The sequence below is a fragment of the Pteropus medius genome, unplaced genomic scaffold, assembly GCF_902729225.1.
Source record: "Pteropus medius unplaced genomic scaffold, Ma_sr-lr_union100, whole genome shotgun sequence".
NCBI classification, from domain to species: Eukaryota; Metazoa; Chordata; class Mammalia; order Chiroptera; family Pteropodidae; genus Pteropus; species Pteropus medius.
Window position 1 is genome coordinate 2,254,380 of NW_024353907.1, and position 19,779 is coordinate 2,274,158.

Below are 19,779 nucleotides of genomic sequence, written 5' to 3' on the forward strand. Positions count from 1 at the left end.
GCAATTTGGAAGGGTAGCCCCAGGGCAGACTGGGCAAAACAGCTAGATCTCCATAGCTCTGTTTTCTTAGTTCCTAGTTTCCCAGACTTTAGACATGGTACATGGGGGAAGCTATACCTTGTCAATCTTCTTCTCTAGTACATAATTAGATTTATAAGTAACAAACAGATTTGGTAACCCTCTCTAATAAAATACCCATAACTTTTACGGATGCCTGAAATATCATTGAAACAACTGAATGAGGTCAAATGTCAGGCCAAATGAATGCTATTGTAAATATAGCTTCTTAGCACTTACATAAATTTATAAGTATATATGGTAAGTGTGGATTTTTCATTTTTAATGTGTCAATTTTTCACCTAATTCTAGTGTTCTAGAGAGCTCATCAATCAAGAATATAATCTACTCAAACAAAATGTTTAGACCAGCAGTTCACAAACTTTACTGTGTATAAGTCACCTGGAGAGCTTGCTAAATATACAGAATCCAAAGTCCCACCCTCAGAGATATGGACTCACTAGTTAGCTTCATCTCAAGAAACCTGTATTTTTAATAAGCTCCCCAAGGAATTCTAATGAAGTGGTCCCAGAGTACACTTTGAAAAACACTTGCAAGTATCCTCAGATATTTTCTTGACTATTAAGCTAATTTATCAAACTTCTCTAAACACTATCACAATACTCCCAGCACTCTAAAAACTTTAGTATTTCCACTGCTTCCTATTGTATCACCACCTATTCTGCTCAATCTGGCTTTCTGGGACATTGAGCCTCAAAGTTCAAAAACACACACGTAACAGCTATTTGTTGTGACCACCTATAACATATTCTTCTATTCAAGTCACATAAGCCATTTCATTTACTGCTCCATTCTGTGCTCGTTTCTGCTTCCAGGTCTTCGCTTGGTGTCATCCCAGAGCACATCCTCATTCTTTCTTATGCCTGCCCAGAGTACTGTCCATCCATTTGGGCCCAATCAGTAGAGCTCTCCTTGACCATGGCTGCCCTCCCAGCTGACCATCTACTCACACCTCCTACACAGATCATAATCTGTGGTACCCAATTTAGCACTGTATAGACTTGTAATCTTGGCTGATTTTTTTAAATGTATTTATTCCTATTGTCCCAAAACAACTGATAAATTCCTAGGTCCAGTAGCTATGTCTTAACTTTTTCTACACACAGCCTGGAGTTATCTATCATCACTGCCTTGATTTCTTCTCTCATTTTCTCTTAAATACATTTCCATCAGGTTTGTTCTACCTAAACTGCTCTTGTCAAGGTCCACAAAGATCTCCCCAATATCAATGGTTCATTTTTGTGTCCAACTTGACCAATCAGCAGCAATTGGTACAAATGATTGCTCCTTCTGTGACACTCTTGCTTCACTTGGATTCCAGGATCCTGTATTCTCTTGGTTTTGCTCCTACCTCCTTGTTTGCTATTTTTCAGTCTCCTTTGCTGGTTCTTACTCTTAATTTGGGGTGTCCTGGGGATAACAAGGAATAACTTTGTTATCTACTTCTCTATGTATGTTCCCTCCCGTGGTGATTTCTTCTAGTATCAAGGCTTTAAATACCATCCACACATTGATGACTTCCAAATTTCTATCTCTAGCGCAGACCTCTCTCCCAAACTCCAAAGTCATATATCCAACTGCTTATTCAGCATCTCCACTTGATATCTAATAGATATTGCAAATTTAACTTGTTTCGAAACTGAACTTGTGCTTTTGCCCCAAACCTACTCTACTGAAAGTCTTTTTCATCTCAATAGATAGCAATTCCATCTTTCTAGGTGCCCAGGCCAAAACCTTGGGAGTCATCCTTAACTTCTCTCTTTTTCACACTTCATACCCAGTCAGGAAATACTATTGGTTTGACCTTCAAAATATTTCCAGAATCTGCTATTTCTCATCACTTCTATGGCACCTACCCAGATCCATAGCAACTTTTCTCTTGGGACTAGTGCAGTAGCCTCTTGCCTGGTCTTTACTTCTACCATTGCCCTTCTACATTTTACTCTCAACAAGGCATTTGGAAAGATTCTTTTAATATGTAAATCAGATCTAGTCACTCCACTGTTCAGATCTCCCAAAGGCTCCCTTTATCACTCAAAGTCAAAAGAATCCTTATAACAGTCTACAAGGCCCTATGTTATGTGATCCACCATTACCTTTATTTGTCTACTCTGACCTTTAATCCTCTACTCTACTGGTATCAGCCTCCTGGCTGTTGCTTGGATGTCCCAAGCCTGCTCCTTGCTCAGGATCTTTGCACTGACTGTTCCTTCTACTTAGAACATATTTCCTCAGTAAGGTACATCCAGACCACACTATTTAAAATTGAAACCATGGGTGCCCCTCAACACCATACTCTCAGTTCCCCTTTATTCTTTTCATAGCAACTTATTACATTCTTTATTTTTTCCATGGTACTTAATATTTCCCATATACTACAGAATAGACTTACATATTATCTTTATTGTTTATTTTCTACCTCCCTATGCTAGAATGTAAGTTCTATAAGGGTAGGGCTTTTTGTTCTGTTTTGTTCACTGATGTGTCCCAAGCCCCTAGATCAGTGTTTGGCATATAGCCAGTACTCAGTAAATATCTGTTGACTAAAAAAATGAATTGCTCACCTAGGGCTACATACCTACTGAAAACCTCAAAAACAGCTAGCGTTATATACGTCTGTGGTTGGGAGAGACCTAAAGGCTTATTTTTACTGAGGGAAAAAATTTTAAAGAGGAAAAAAATGACTGATAGAGACAGCAGATAGACAATATCTGAAACAAGTCACAGATTAAGATTAAACCATGAATTTTTGGAAGCTATGTGGTTATGAATAGCAAAAGTCTGGGATAATAGCCTTTCTGGTGGAAAGTCCATCTGTCTCTTCTACCCAGCATTAACAACTGGAAGGATGAATGTTTATTCTATTTACTCATTTATTCACTCATTTCTTCCCTTATGGGACAAATATTTATTCAGCCCCAAGTATGTAACCAACACTACTCTAACTCTGAGGGAAGCAACAAAGCCAGTCCTTGACCTCAAGGAGGGAGACCACAATTACCTACACAAGTAATTGCCACACACTGTGGTAAATACAGGTTCTGTGGCAAGAAAGGTGAACTCCAGAAGTCAGACTTCCCTGGATGCAAATCCTAGTTCAACTAAAAATTAGCTGTGTGAGTGTTGGCAAATTGTATAGACTCTCTGAGCCTCAGTTTCCTTGTGTGAAGGATGGGCACAATAATATTATCTACTTTATGAGATTGTTTTTAGGATTAAATGAGATCGAGTACTATAAAGTAGTTAGCATGTCATAACCACAAATTGATTTTTATTAGTAGTAATATTATCATTATAGGCATGATTATTAGAGCATGGTGGGCACACAGAGCACAAAATAACTAATTCACTCTGGTGCAGCAAGAAAAACATTATTCTGGTTCTCCCAAGTCAGACTGGACAATCTGCCCATCAGGCCACCAAAGTGAATTTTTACCCAGACAATAAGGGTCTTCATTCCATAAAAAACCTTATATGCTTTAATTTGAAACTATTTCTTCCAACAACTCATAGTGGATCACCATTAACCTCATACAACAATTAGCACCAAGTAAAATTTTAATAGCAATACATATTACCAACATATGTCATATATAATTGCACATCTCAATTCACAGTTTATTTATTTGCATTAAGAAACTGTTTTGTATGCTTTGTGAGATCATCCTCTTTAGGTTCTCACAATTTTAAAACTTTGGGTTATTCAAATTCATGTATAAGTCTCCAGCTGAATGTGCCAGGTACTATGGAAAAAAGGTCACTCTGTGGAAGGAGCTTAAGGGAAGTGTATTCCTGACACAAAATGAGTAGTGGACAGAAAGAAACAATTAAAGACGTCTCTTCCTGTATCACCATCCTCTCTCTACCCACAACAGCATGACAAGAACGTGGAATGCTGTCTACAGTCAGTGCTCTGTGGGCAAGTTGACGCAGTGTAGACAGAAGGAGAGACTAATAAGACAACTACCCACAAGAAACTGTTTTCCCCGGATTCCAGAAGCAACACCCTGGATCATGTTCCATCTTGTTTACTTGTAAGAAAAATCCCTCTCCTTTTACAACAGGAACATTCTTTCTGCCCACCTCCTTTGGGTGGCTGCCCTTAAAAACAGCAGTTAGTGAAAAGTATCCATCAAAAATCCTGCCCTGGAACCTCACTGTAAACACTGCTATCTATAAGAGGATGATGGAGTATGAGTTGGTATCCCTATTATGTGATTAAAATCAGTGTTTCTCAAAGCCTGGTGCACATCAGAAATCCTGGAAGTCTGGTTAAACACAGGACCAGCCCCATCCCCAGAGTTTCTGCTCAGTAGGTCTGGGGTGTGGCACAAGAATTAGCATTTCTAATAAGTGTGGATGCCACATTTTGAATAGCATTGATTCTAAAACTGAAAAAACAATCTAAAATCCTTAAAAATAAAGGATTATTTCTTGAAAGACAAAGGACATCATGTCATAGCAAAGGCAGCCTTTTAAACATTCTACACAACTCATAATAATATATTTTCACCATATTTACAATTATAGCAAAACTATTGTTCTCTCTACTTCAAAATGTTCTACAACAGCATCTGACTCAATTAATTTTATCAAATTTAAGATGCTGTCTTTTTCTTCTCCTTCTCTTGGTCTGACTACATGTTCCCTTCATCGTTTTTCTCCATGAGTTCTCCTGACCCTTTATTTCACTCACACAGGACTTCGATGTTTAGCCTGAATCCTAGTTAAGCATATGCAACATTTTCCCACCACTTTTTCCACTGACTTCTTTTTCCAGGGACTGCTTTCCCTGCAAAAGCAAAAAGTAGCCATGGCCAGTACCTACATTCTATACATATGACTCAGTGGCAGATTTTTTCCTGATATATATCAGGAATACTTTTGAAAGTCCATCTTTTGAAATTATATTCAGCCATATGAGCAATTTATGGTTACTGAACTCAACCAAACCTCTCAAATTAAAACCACATTAATTGCAACAGAAACAAACTCATAGACACAGAGAACATTTTGATAGTTGCCAGCTGGGAAGGTGGTTGACGGGATGACTGAAAAAGGTGAAGGGATTAAGCTGTACAAATTGGAAGTTATTAAAAACAGTCACAGGAATGTAAAGTACAGAACAAAGAATATAGTCAATAATATTGTAGTAACTAGGAATAGTGTCATGTGAGTACTAGACTTATCTGGGTGATCATAAGTTGTATAAATATCTAATCACTATGTTGTACACCTGAAACTAATACTGTATGTCAACTGTAATGGAAAAAACAAACCATATTAATTGCCAAGTAACATTCTGAAAAACACAAATCCCTGAAGCCTCTATGCCAAGGGTAGTCAAACTATAGACTGTGGGCCAAATACAGCCAGCCGTCTGTTTTTGTATGGCCTGTGAGCTAGGAATGGCTTTTACATTTTTAAATCATTGGAAAAAAATCAAAAGCATAATATTTTGTGATAGGTAAAATTATATGAAATTCAAATGTCAGTGTCCATAAACAACATTTTATTGGAACACAGCCACACATTTGTTTTATGAACTATCTGTAGTTGCTTCACACTATAATGGCAGAGTTGAGCAGTTGTGACAGAAGCCATACAGCATGCAAAGCCAAAAATATTTACTATCTGACCCTTTAAGAAAAAGTTTGCTGACACTTACTCTACACCATTTCCTAGGGACCACCTTGAAGAGAGAGAAAGATACATAATAAAAGCAGCGTGGCCATCCCACTGACTATAGGACTTCAGGTGCATCCAGATGACACTTATTACAATAACCACTCAATGGCAAAGATGTGTAGAAAAGGAAACCCTTGGGCACTGTTGGTGGGAATGTAAATTGCTACAGCCACTATGGAAAACAGTTTGGAGGTTCCTCGAAAAAATTAAAAATGAAACTACCATATGATCCAGCAATCCCACTTCTGAGTATTTCTGAAGGAACCGAAGCCACTGTCCCAAAGAGATATCTGCACCCCATGTTAACTGCAGCATTATTCACAATAGCCAAGACATGGAAACAACCTAAATGTCCACTGACGGATGAATGGATGAAGAAAATATGATGCATATATAAACAATGGAATACTATTAAGCCATAAAAGATAAAGAAATCCTGACATTCATGACAACATGGATGGACCTATAGGGTATCATGCTAAGTGGAATAAGTCAGACAGAGAAACAAATACTGTATGATTCCACTTATATGTGGAATCTAAAAAAAACAAACTTATAGAAATAGAGATCAGATTGGTGGTTGCTAGAGGCAGGAAGTGGGAGATGGAGGAATTAGATGAAGGTGATCAAAAGGTACAAATTTTCAGTTATAAGATAAATAAGTTCGGAGATGCAATGTACAACATTATGGCTATAGTTCACAATACTATATTTCACATTTAAAAGTTGCTAAGAGAGTAAATCTTAAAAGTTTTCATCACAAGGGAAAAAATCATAATTATGCGAGGTGCTGGACATTAACTAATCTTATTGTGGTAATCATTTTTCTATATATATATATCAAATCATCATGTTGTACATCTTAAATTTATACAATGTCAATTCTATCTCAGTAAACTCATAAAACATAAAATAAAATAATCACTTGAGTAAGAACCTATTAATACTTGCATGGTAATCAATTTCATGAAAAAGCTATAACAATATGTTCCTGGTCTTGAAATTAGATGAGCTGAAGGTCATCTAGAGCAGCAGTCCCCATCCTTTTTGGCAGCAGGGACCAGTGCTCCTATGAGAATCTAATGCCTAATGATCTGAGATTAAACTGAGACTGGGGAACTGCTGCAAATACAGATGAAGCTGAGCTCACTCGCTCACTCAACGTTTACCTCCTGCCATGTGGCCTGGTTCCTAACAGACCACGGACTAGTACCAGTCCATGGCCTGGGGCTTGGGGACCTCTAACCTTGATGTTTCGTCATGAGGACTATATTATAAGTCTCAAACACATTTGGGAAATATCAGACCAAATTCATGGTTTCTTCAAGCACCTGTCTTTTTCCATGAACTTCCTGAAGTTCCCCAGATTAGGACGAGGCATGGGCACGAGGCCTATACAAGAGCGGAGAGAATCCTCTTCAGAACCAAAGCCGGTATAAGGTGGAAATTTCCTTTCTATTTTTGGAGGAGATGGAGCCTTCCATGGAATCGAGGTAAAGTTCTCTAGAGCAAAAACAAAAGCAAATGAAACATCAATATTTTTTTTTGTCCTGATTATGGCTGTTTTGAAAGGTTTGTTATGTTTTCAGGATGAACATAGAGATCTTTGTAGACTATTTTAAACTCTTTCAAACAAAACAGCAAAATCCTGTGAGGGTAGGTTTCAATCATGTTTACAAAAACCACAGAACTCTCTCATTAATCGTCGCTGGTTCAAAAGAAAGGGAAAAAAAAAGAAACTGTCTATGTCAAATAAGTAAACATTTATCTTTTGTCATCACATCCCATTTCTGAATATTTTTTGTTCATCCCTGATTTTTCCAATGATATGAAAATTCAAACTTAGAACTTCATGCCACGGATTCTATATTTGAACCTGTAATTTAGCCCTCTCTTCTCTTTAGTCAACACTCACTAATCCAATTCCTTTCCAAACAATACTGACTCCTGACTATTTTGCCTTAACCTTCCCTATTCACTGTCTCCTCCTCCTGTGCCCACTTTTTCAGCCCTCTCCCTTTCCTCTAACTCAACTCCAGGCCATGGCACTTCACTTTCTAGTTAAAAAACAAAAACAAAACTTTATGTCACCAACCCCTGCTCCAGGTTGCTCTTCTTACTGCCGCCCCCCAAAGAATACACTTGTACTAAAATGTGATGAAGCAAAAACATAAAAATAAAATAAATAAATAAATAAATAAATAAATGAATGAATGAATAAAACCCAAACCAAGCAAACAATAAAACTTTTAGAACAGCCACGGCTTACTCAAAAGGAGTGTTAAGTGGCAAATACTATCGGTTTTCTTCATTTACTTATCATCTGTAAAAAAGGAGAGATGGAGAAAGAGTTGAGGACATATTCATAATTAAGTACTCATTTGTAAGGCTGTACAATCTCTGGGAAGCAAGTGTGCTCTCCACAGCAAAGAACACACTGACCCAATAGATCCAAATCTCTTGTTTGTCCCACGAAAATGGCAAAACAGATGCCAGAATCTTTCCTGAAACAAAACAGAACCAGAACAATACAACCCATGGAATCTAATTTCTACTTCTTCCCCAAACTTGAGTATCCACAGGTGTTGCCATTGGTGACTGAAAGGAATTTCGCATAAGCAAAGATTTCCTTTTCCATTGTCAAAATTCTAATATCAGGAAGAGTACAGATTTAGTACACACCTCTATAACTGAAAAAGGTAAAAGGCTTAAGAAGTAAAAATTGGTAATTACAAAGTAGTCACAGGGATGTGAAGTACAGCATAGGGAATATAGTCAATAATATTGTAATAACTATATATAGTGCCAGGTGGGTACTAGACTGATCAAGGGGTCATTTCATAAATCATATAAATGTCTCACCACTATGCTGTTCACCTGAAACTAATATAAAATAATATTGAATGTCAACTGTAATTGAAAAATTAAAAAAGTAAATATAAAATGTGCATCAATTTGTATTCCAAGGCAACCTAATTCTTAAAATTGAGGAACTCTTTTTTTTTTCACTGATTCATCAAAAGGTTTAGGGTTTGATGTTATTTCTAATTCTAATTTGAAAACATTTTCAACGTTCACATTCCTTTAGAATTCCTAAGAGCCTGTGTGGGAAATACCCTCAAGCAGAATCCCCAAAGAGTATTGTTTCATCCTAACAAAAACTGTTCACAGAAGACCTACTGGCAAAGAGAACGTCATCATAAAATTCTCTCTGGCTCAATGTAAAAGGGTGGCCAGAACACAGGTAGAGAAGTGACTCATGAGCCTCTCCTATTGCTATATTTGTAGCAATTAAAGAGAAGCTTTGGTAATAAAGAAGAAAGTTCAAATCTTAGAATTAGGCAAAATTGCAGTAGACCCTATCATTGCTGTTACATGAAATACATCACCAATTAGTACTTTCATTTCAGAGAAAGGACTCTATGTGATTATTAGAAAACTGGGGAATAATCAGTTTCTTCTAACAGAACATATACACACACACATAATTCTACACACTAATCTGAGCAGTCTAAATAAAACAAGACACATTGAATTGCAAAATAATTAAAAATGCATTCTATACTTCTCCCCAAAATTATAGATTTCATAACAGTATTTTCTCAACTAATATCATTTTTGCAAGATTTAAGTAACAAAAGAACCAATTTAGTGTTCTTCTGCACCCACAGTGCCATCTAGTGTATAAAAGCCAAGAAGTTTTCCATTCCATCACGCCTGACTGTTATAACCCCACATACATCTTTCTGGATACTCTAACTGAAGATATCATTTCTCTGGTAACTGCTTGCATTAACAAAGCTTTGGACTTGCACCTGAGTAAGTTTCCTGTCTTTGGTTTCTATCATCCCAGTATCCTACGTGTTTCAAGTGTTAAAAAATATTTGGTGAATAAATGAAAAAGTATACATATTTATACAAAGCATCTTCCTAAATATCTTCTTATACTGACATTCTGCTGGATCCTGAGACATCTGTCTTTCAAATAGTCTGATTCCTCTAATTCCAAGTGACTTGTAAAAACATATATATTGAATGTCTATCCACAATTAACTGGGTTCCAACAAATTTATGGAGCTGAAATTATTTCTTAAAGTTTTTAATGTTCCTTCACAGTGATTTACTATTCGTCATCTCATTTGGAAACAATTCTGGGAAAAGCCTTCGATTACCACCAAAGTTCATCTTGTATGTTCTAGTAACCCAGATATGGACCCAGATTTTGGGAGGCCTGAAGCTTATATAATCTGAGAGAAGCTCTTCAAAATAAAGAATGCCAAATTATTAAGAAGAAATTAGGCCCAGGGCTTTGGACTGGGGCCCTTGCAAAGGAAGAACTCTAAAGCTTAATTTTCATTATCTTTATTAGCTTCAAGGTAAATCCATCTCTGCTTGTACTCAATACTCAAGTTGAATGATTTTGGTGGGATGCTCATTTTTGGGTCAAATAATTAGTGAATCACATCATTTTCTAGCTCTAGCTAGAAAATCCTTAGAAATCATCTACTAATTCTCAACTCTCTTCATAAGGGAGGAAAAAAGAGACAAAATTGTCAGATTCGTTAGGCCATATGGTGAGACTAGAAGTGAATTCCATCCCTAACGCTATACCTTGGGATGGCTAATTTGCTCAAATGATGGTTAATAAACCTTTCATCTTGGATGTCCTGCTGCTTCTAGTACCAAGTATGCAGAAATGGTTAAAAATTACTCCACAAAATTAAAGATGTTTTAAGTTTTTTGTTCATCCTTGATATCAGTACAGCCTAATAAGTATTCAAGGGCAATGGGAATGAATGGTCTTGTTACTAGTTTGATTGGCCCAGCCACTGAAAATCAATAATAAGAAAGTCTCTTATAGACAAAGAAATAATAACCCATGGCAAGAATTCTAAGTACGAACAGTTTACATTCAAATCTGTGATCCTTCAGTGAAAGAAACACCTACTGGAGACCCTGGAGCTTTTTCCAACCTTCATGCTACAGGAAAGTCCAACAGGCCTCCATTTGCCAGTGTGTTCATCCACATGAAATAATGAGGAAATGACATGCTACAGCACGGCAGACGAGCCCGGACCAGCAGGATGGCAAAGCTGCCTAATGGGAAAGTCATATTGGGCTGTTTTGTGGAAGAATTCTATGGAACCACCTTCTTCTTAGAAACCTTAAATACATGAAAGAATCTCCTCTTTTTTAGGAGTCAAATTGGTTTTAAATGGGGGTACAGATATCTCTTGGAATTCTATCAGGCCCTCTGCTTCTACATAAATAGAAAGCTTACTCATGTGCCTTTCTTGGGACTATAGCCAGCTCCTTCTCTTAGGCTGTCTGCCATTTTTTTCTTCCCCCAAAATGTTGGGGTATCACTACTTAAGAGAAGGTACTAAAGCACCAAGGCTATATACTGCATTAGAAATGTTCCCCTAGCTTCCTCTTAGAGAGTTCCCTAGCTATGTTATTTCCACTTGTCAGCTCCTGTGGTGCTGCAGAGTAGAGACGCCAGGTATTCTACTGACTACATTATTGACAAGGGAAGAAATGTGACCACAATTATTGATGGGATTTTGTCCTGGTTTGGGCATCAGGGATACCAAAATATAATGCATATAATTTGGTCAGTCTTATGAATTTTAGAACAATACAAATTATAAACAAAATTAAAATGCCAGAAATAATTATCTAAGTAACATTAAGTATATTAATTTAACCTTACCAAAAAGTCAGGAAAAGCAAATGTAAAGATTATGAGAGAATATTTATTCACTCCCCGTCTACTCTGCACAGTGGATATAATTTCTAGTCATTAGTTACATCAAGTACACTGTTGTTATTCAAGAAATGTTGTGTAATAATAGTATTTGCTAAATGGGATATTTTAACATATATTATGGGAATATAAAAAGTCAGCGTGACTATAAAATGCATCATAATTTTGAATTTGCATAATTTTCTGTTTAAATGCATAATGCTAATGTTATATTAGCTTTCAAGGTGCAAAGTACATAATACAGTAAGTCTATAGAGTGAACAAAAGAAGTGAGCAGAAAGAAATTAAGCACTAGGGCTCAACTGAAAAGAACCATAGGGCATTTGAAGCTGATATATTTGCCAAAGACAGCTAAATTTGGAGTATACCAGTGAATTTACCCTGCCTCTCAAAGATCCCTGCAAACCCATTAAGAAATGAACAATGAACAATGAACCATGTCTCTCCAGCACTACATTCGTTTTCTCAAGTGCAACCTTTATAGTCTCAAAATCAAGCTGACAGACAGGCCTCAATCAAATGTGAGACTTTATGTTTAAAGGATCATATGATATTTTGGAACCTTCACCACATCCTCTATATTAAGGTTATCTGTCAGTAGGACACAAGTAAATGTTTTCGTGATTCATATTTTATATTTTTTTTCAAATTTTCAAGTCTGCACTGAAGACCTATTGATTATAATTAGGCATTTACATTTATTAAAGACCAAATTCTTCTCCCAGTGATCTAAGGGTCACTAGCAGCTTCTCGACAACAGCCACCACCTGCACATTCCTGGCTGCCTCTTGAGCACAGTCCCCAAAACAAATATACCCAATTGTGTCCACTAAGGAGAACCAATGTTAGAAAATAAAATAAGAAGAGGCCACCAGTATGACCCTATAATGCCCACACCTCTTGACTATTTTGGCAGGCAGATGCAGTGGAACAAATTCTTTTAATGAACCAAAGAGTGAAATTAAAAGCCTTTTTTTATGCCAATCCCTTGGTGAACTCAGTGTGCCTTCTCTCACAATGTAAAAATTCCCAGGAGGCCAGGAATACTACACAATGGGGACACCAAGGCACATAGGTGGGCCTCATTTCATTCTAGAGACAAGCATCTTGTCTTTTAGAAAGCTGTGGTTGCTTCTGTGGCTTCCATTTCATCCCTCAGGGAACTGTGCTCACATGACTATTCCAAGGTTGAGAGAGGAGTAGAAGAGTAAGCATTCCACAACTCCAGCTCTACACCCCAATCTGGGAGGTTAACAACTCCTACCACCCCTACTTAGCCTAGCACCGGCATGTATCTGGAACCTGAGGTAGAGGGCCCAGGAAGGGAGCAGAGCTGGCTAGGAGGTTTAACAAATGAGGGGTTCGTTTTTTTGGCTTCACACCAAGTCCTCCACCTGTTTCTATGACTCTCAGCGTACCATATAATATGTTGTAGGTCCGTGCTCCCCTTCCAGCCTAAAAACTCTTTACTCAACTCTGTAGCATCAAAGACTACTGCAATGACATGCACTTAGTAGGTGTTTAATAAATCACTGGTTTTCATTCTGAACTGAACTAACCTGAATGAAATTGATACATTAAAGAAGATAGAAGCTGGAAACCCGGGAAAGGTAGAGCAAATGAGCACAAGAGAATTCTCCAGAGAATGCAAATAAGTATATCCATTGTGTAGGCAAGAATTCAGTGAAAAGAAAAGCACCTAGATTCCCATTTCAATTGCTTGACCAAAACATTTACCCATATTATAGTGAGGCCGAGGGCTATAAAGGAAAACAGAAGCCTCTGGCATCAAGGAAACGAGTTTAAATCTTGCTTCTCCCTTTACTTGCTGCATGACCTTTAACAAGTTTGCCCACTTTAAGCCTCAGTTTCTTCACCTCTAAAATGGGGATAAAGCCTATCCTTCTAGAATTGATGTTAGGAGGAAATAAGATGACAAAATGCCTGGCAGATAGCAAATACTTAATAAATGGTAGCTATTATGAGCTTAGCATTTGAAATTCAAAAGTAAAATCTTAACTATGGAACAAAGATTCGAAGTTTTCAATATTTTCTAATTGACAGATGTATCACTTACCAATTCCATATTTAGTCTTATAATAAGTCTTCGTAAATTCATCACAGTCACAAAGGAGCACTTTCCTTCCCCACACATTGATGGTGGTTCCTATAGACAGGTCACTATCTTTATAAAACTCTTGTTCTAATTTTCCTAGCTAATAAAAACAAAGGAACACAACGTTGGCACCACAGACCCTCCAAAGATCTAACCCTTCCCAAAGGAAAGAAATTTTTTAAAAACAATTGTATCATTTATAACCAAATTTTAAAAATCAAATCAGAAGACAACCAGTCAAAATTAATATTTTAAAACATTTTTAGCAATGTAGTGCTACATAATAGCACTACACATGCACTTAAGCATGTTTATTATTAATAAACAGCAATACAATGCATACACTTATATATTCATCAATTTCATTCACAATCAATCTCACGAGAGAAGAATATGTAACTCACCCTACATTTCAGATTCTAGGGATGCCACATTGGCAAAATCAATAAAATATGAGGTTCCTCACCTTGCATTTATCCAGCAGGTAGCCATACACTCGGTTCTCTGCCAAGCCACTATATAAATTGAGAACTACTCGATCTGTTATCGCACCTGGTTGATAGATTCCAGGTGGGCCATACTGGAAGACAAAAGCAAAACAAGATATGGTGGATGGCCTCTAAATAAAAAGATGGTCCTCTTGAGGGGCTCAAGTGGGAAATGTGCATTATATAGTTCTTCTCTGCCATCCACAGGAAAACAAGACAACTTACTCTCTATTCACCTCTCCCCATGCTTCCTTACCTCTTGCAGGCTGGTCTATACTCCATCCATTTGTTAAGGCCCTGATACAGCTCCATCTTTCCCTATAACCTCTCCTATCCTACTCACCTGTCCCTGATCCAAAGCTCCATAGCACCTACCAGAGGATTAAACTACTTTTTGTGGTTCTCTAATTGCTTCATCAGCAGTCATCTTTTCTCTCCACTCAACTACAAACTACCCTGAGGAAGAAACTATGCCTTGCCTTCTTTTCTTTACTCCGCTTAGCACCCTGCCTAACCTTGAGCTTAGGAGGCACTTGCTGGCTGAGAAAAGCAGCGTGGTGAGGTGGCAAGAACAACGGAGTGTGGTCAGCCTCTAACAGAAACTATGGCCTGGAGAAAGTCAGGGTGCTCCTCAGTTCCACATGCACTGGAGGTGGTCCAAGCAGTTGTGTGAGCTGCAAGAAATACCTTAACTAACTTATGATTGACAGTGATCAGTTTATCGCATACAGATGAGAAATCTGAATTCAAACATGTGAATTTATGATGTGTGAGTTATAAGTAAGCCATGTAACATAGAAAAACAGGACATTTGGACACAAACTCTCTCTTCACTACTTACTAGCTATAGGCCTTGGGGCCAAGTATTTTTCCAGAACTTCAGTTTTGTCATCAATAGTAACAACAGTACTTATTCCTTGCTTCCTCAAAGGATGTTGAGAGTGTCATAGAAATACCCACAATTACTGTTTCTCTCCCCCATGAGGACCTAAACTCCATGAAGCAGGACTTAATCCATTTTCTTTTCCACTGTAACCCCAGAGCTGACATACAGTCGACATTTAATAAATACATGTTGAATGAATGAATAAATGAAGCAACTGATGGCAAGGCACATTGCGAATGTCAGATGTATCATTATTATTTTATATTCAGCCTATTTTTCAAAGCCATTCTAAAAACAGGCTTCCCTAGTACCTACTGGCCACCTGCTATGCATACCCTAGAGCTCCCTCTGGGACAAATCCTGCCTACCTCCCCCACCGGTACCCCTCCCAGCAATACAGCAGGGCTTCCGGCAATGGGCTCAGAGAATCTGGGAAAGCCTCCTGTGTAGACCACATAACCAGCAGTTGTTTGCATTAGAAATGAGTGTTACAGAAACCTCTTCCACAGCACTAAGAATTAAGTTAAAAAATACTTTATCTAAATAAGAAATAAAACATTACAGAGAACTGTGAAAAAGCCTTTATGTTTTTGTGTGTCCTTATAGGTGTTTATAGGTCCTTAGATAATGTTTTGTGCTGTGTTATCTCATTTGATCTTTACAGTTACCTCAGGATGGAGGCCTCCTTAACTGCATTTTAGAGATAAGGAAATACACTCAGGTTAAGTGACTTGCCAAAGATGACACAACTATTAAGTGCAGAACCACAATTCTAACGCAGGTATTCTGTTTCTGTGATGTTTCTGGTTGTACTCAAGTTAAGTTAGCTCTCAGTTGGCCATAAATATGCATAGAAATCAGTCTGACAACTATTTTTTAATAGTAAATGAAATGAAAAGGTGGCTAGTTGGTGACCGGTGGCTACTCTCACAAGAGTCACTACTGTGCATATACATGTTTGTGTGTGTACATTCACAACCCAGAACAACGCCATGGGATCTCCTCAGTAGGCTGCAGAGGCCAGAGGCCAGTGCTCCATCCAATTCTTTTGTTACTCATTTATGTTCATAAGACTGATTGTGAACTCAATAATAAATAGGTACTTTCTCTTGCATCTACCTTTTTCCCTTTACTTGCCTTAAACCCAGAATATTCCAACCTCAATTCGTCATACCTTCTTTATTACTTTCAAAGATGTATATTAATACAAGGAACAACATGAAAACTTTCTAAACACTTGGAATAATATATGGTAACTGTCATCACATAGTCATAACACATGACATTCTAGTGAGTGACTAGAGTCTTTCAGACAACAAGCAAACTGAGAAAATGGTTCTGTGTCTACTGCTCACCTTTGGCAGCTTTCTCCTCTGGAGGAAGAATGGCATAGCATCCCGGCCATTGTTGTGTGGTAGCAATTCTTTGATTTCAATAGTATCATCAGACAGAAAGTAAAACAAGATGAGTTCTCTGCGGTCCCCGAACAATGAGGCTGAGTCATCCCACAGACAGAAGAAACGCAAAACCTTCCTATCATACTCGAGAAACTGTTTCAGGGTGTCGAAGGACTCATAAGGACGTAAGGGCCGTATGCAGTCTAGCTTCTGAAAATAGAGAAAAGATCAGTAATAGTTGTGGTCTGGGTGTAAGCACTTCTGGGATGCAAGCAATCAAAGAACATAAACATACCTTTTCCATAGGCTATTCTGTGATATTTTTTTAAATTTCAACTAACAACATTCATGTACATGCACATATAACCAATTTTAACCTTAAAAATTAAATCGTTGGGAAGTTTTTCATATTAAATATTATTTTAATGCACTAAAATATATTTCTGAAATGTTTTTGAAAACTGACTTTTCTCAAAGACTTACAATTCATGTTTAAGAAAAGACAAAACTAATGTATGATGACAGAAACTAGAACAGCAATTGCCCCTTGGTAAGAGATTGACCAGAAAGGGGCACAAAGGGACTTTCTTGGGTGATGAAAATATTCTGTATCTTGATTTTCATGTTGCTTACTAAATTGTACATATTTTTCAAAACTTTATCTGTACACTTAAGATTTGTACATCTCAGTCTATGTTAATTATATCTCAGTCAAAAAAAGTGTTTGTCTTTTCACTGAAAATTCCTATCTATATATCTTTCTTATTCACTCAAAGATTTCTGTGGAGGTAAAAGGAAAGAAATATATTCATGGTTTTATTTTGCTCAAGAACTTTAGATATCAAGAACCTGAAAGGCCACAGAAACAGAAGCAGAACAAATAGAGAACTCCCCAATCGGCACAGAACCACTGCCTGTGCTCTGTCCCTCAACCTAGGAATCACTAGCTACATAGTCTTCTTGGTGCAACTCTTCTCTATTTGCATGTTCTCAGCCCTGTCCTGGAGCAAAACTGCCCACATTATATCTGATGTAGCCAAATAGGATAGTTATATAAGAAACTGTTTGGTGGTAAGGGAGATGTAGTCCTACATTGTGTTATGTAATCTGATTGTAAATTCTCAGAATTTTGTATCTGCCCAGGGCAGTCTAGGTACAGGCTTACCCCAAGACAGGAGGCTATATGATGGCCTTCCAGAGGCTCTTCAGTCTTATCCTTGATATTTAAATGAAATTGTGGGACCTCTACTTTCATCAATTGAAAAATATTTCTTTGGCATTATAAGGTCTCTAATAAATGCATTACTGATTACATACCATTTACCATTGGGGCTCTTTTCAGTTTTTGTTAAATTGTTTAATTTTAACTTTGCATTTCAAGACAGCAAACACTAGAGAAGTAAAAGCACTAAACTCAATATAAAAGCCTCTTATTAAACTCCTAATTTTCCACAGATTTCTATATTTATTGAAGAGCTTTCTCCCTGAGGGAATAAATGCTAAAATGAATCTCCCAATCTAAAAGGATATTATTTAAAACATTTCTTGGCTGTTCTTGGTATTTATTCTCAATTCCTGGCACAAATGATTTTTTTTTTCTTTATAAACCTATGAAATTGCACAGTGCTCTATGTATTGCACATAATGCATCATTATTCACAATCACCATAATATAATACCAACTGTTAGTGAATGAGTGCAGCCATGTGCAAAGGCTGGTTATTCATATGGATCCATTTCTTTTAGGTTTTCTCTGTTGGTTTTAAAGACTGCATTTATCTAGACTCTTTGATTTAAAGCATTTGGAAAAAATAAAAAAGAATTCAAACCATAAATCTTCTTGCACACCAATACACACATGTATAATGCCACAAGGATTTCACCTTAGATATTCCAGGATCAACAATATATATTTCTCGGGAGGACCGTATGCCTACAACATTAAAGAATAATTCTTCTGGGGCTAGGAGGCAGGAATAGATGAATGACCCTACATGCAGCTTTTAACAAAAGATCAAAGAAGAATCAAAGGAGAATTTTATTCTAAATTTTATGTTATCTTTATGCAAGAAAATAAATTACAAGTTTTAGAAACAATAAAAATGAGATTAAATTTATCTATAGGGACAGAAATGAGAACAGTGAATATCCCTAGGTAGGGAAAGGAACTGAATGGAAAAAAAGCATAAGGAAACTTTCTGGAGGGATGAGGATCAAAATGTTCTATATATTGACTTGGATGTGGATTACATGGGTGTACACATCTGTTAATACTCATCCAACTGTATACTTAATTTCTGTGTATTTTACTATGTATAATCATACTTCAATTAAAAGAGAAAAGGAAAACAAATGACAATAATAAAAATCAGGGTAAGAAGCAAGAGATTTGAGTTCAAGTCCCAGGAAGAAGATTGGTTAGTTATATGACATTCCACATGATACTTGCCCTTTTGGGTGTTCAGATCCTTCTATAAAACATAAAATTTGGAACAGAAACAAACTCATAGATACAGAGAATATTTTGAGGGCTACTATATAGGAGGGGAGTTGGGGGAATAGCAAAAAAGGGCAAAGGGGTTAAGAAATACAAATGGATAGTTACAAAATAGACATGGATATATAAAGTATAGCATAAGAAAAATAGTCAACAATGTAAAAAATATGTAAGAGGGAAGAGGGGTACTAAATTTAGTGGGGTGACCACTTTGTGAGTTATATAGATCTCTAATCACTATGCTGTACAACTGAAACTAATACATTATTGTATGCCAACTATAATTGAAAAAAATCATTGAATTGTACAATGTAAATATGAGCAACTAGTTGTCTATTATATTTCAATAAAGCTGAAGGAAAAAAAAAACATAAAATTTGGGCCGAGGGATAATTTTAAAAACTTTAGAAAGATAACAATAATACTAACACTGATTCTTTCCTCCCTACACTAACTTGGGTCAGACTTTGAAGACAATCAATCTTTCATAATGGGGATATATCAGAATCATGGCCTTTGTCATTCCTCCAGAACATCTCTGCATCTGATGTCACCATAGGGGAGCTGGGAGTCTCGTGGAAGAAGGAAATGGGTAAAAGCTGAACCCAGGGCTCAGTTCAGTAAATGAGTAGTACAGAAGCCAAGATTTTCACAGAGTTCGGCAACTAAATGGGAAAAGACAAGCTAAGTAAGTGTGGGCCCAACTCTTATACTATCAGTGACCACAAAGCCAATCACGAGCTCTTAGAAATTGTCCCATGTGGGCAGCTCACTAAAGACTCCTATGCCTGGAAGAGAAACTCTCCATGGAGAGAAGTGGGGGTGGGGGCAGTAAGTGAGACTTTCCCACACTAAGGCCAAC

The 19,779-nt window shown here is 37.2% G+C and overlaps 1 protein-coding gene across 1 annotated transcript in view; it reads right to left on the reverse strand.

The window, feature by feature from the left end:
* Positions 1-19,779, reverse strand: part of EFHC2 (EF-hand domain containing 2) — a 168,706-nt gene that overhangs the window by 74,168 nt on the left and 74,759 nt on the right. Inside the window, exons 5-8 of the mRNA XM_039851558.1 lie at positions 16,379-16,630; positions 14,116-14,229; positions 13,611-13,749; positions 7,098-7,269 (exon numbers count right to left, since the gene is read on the reverse strand). Coding sequence (XP_039707492.1) covers positions 7,098-7,269; positions 13,611-13,749; positions 14,116-14,229; positions 16,379-16,630 — 677 coding nt within the window. The remainder of the gene's footprint in view (positions 1-7,097; positions 7,270-13,610; positions 13,750-14,115; positions 14,230-16,378; positions 16,631-19,779) is intronic.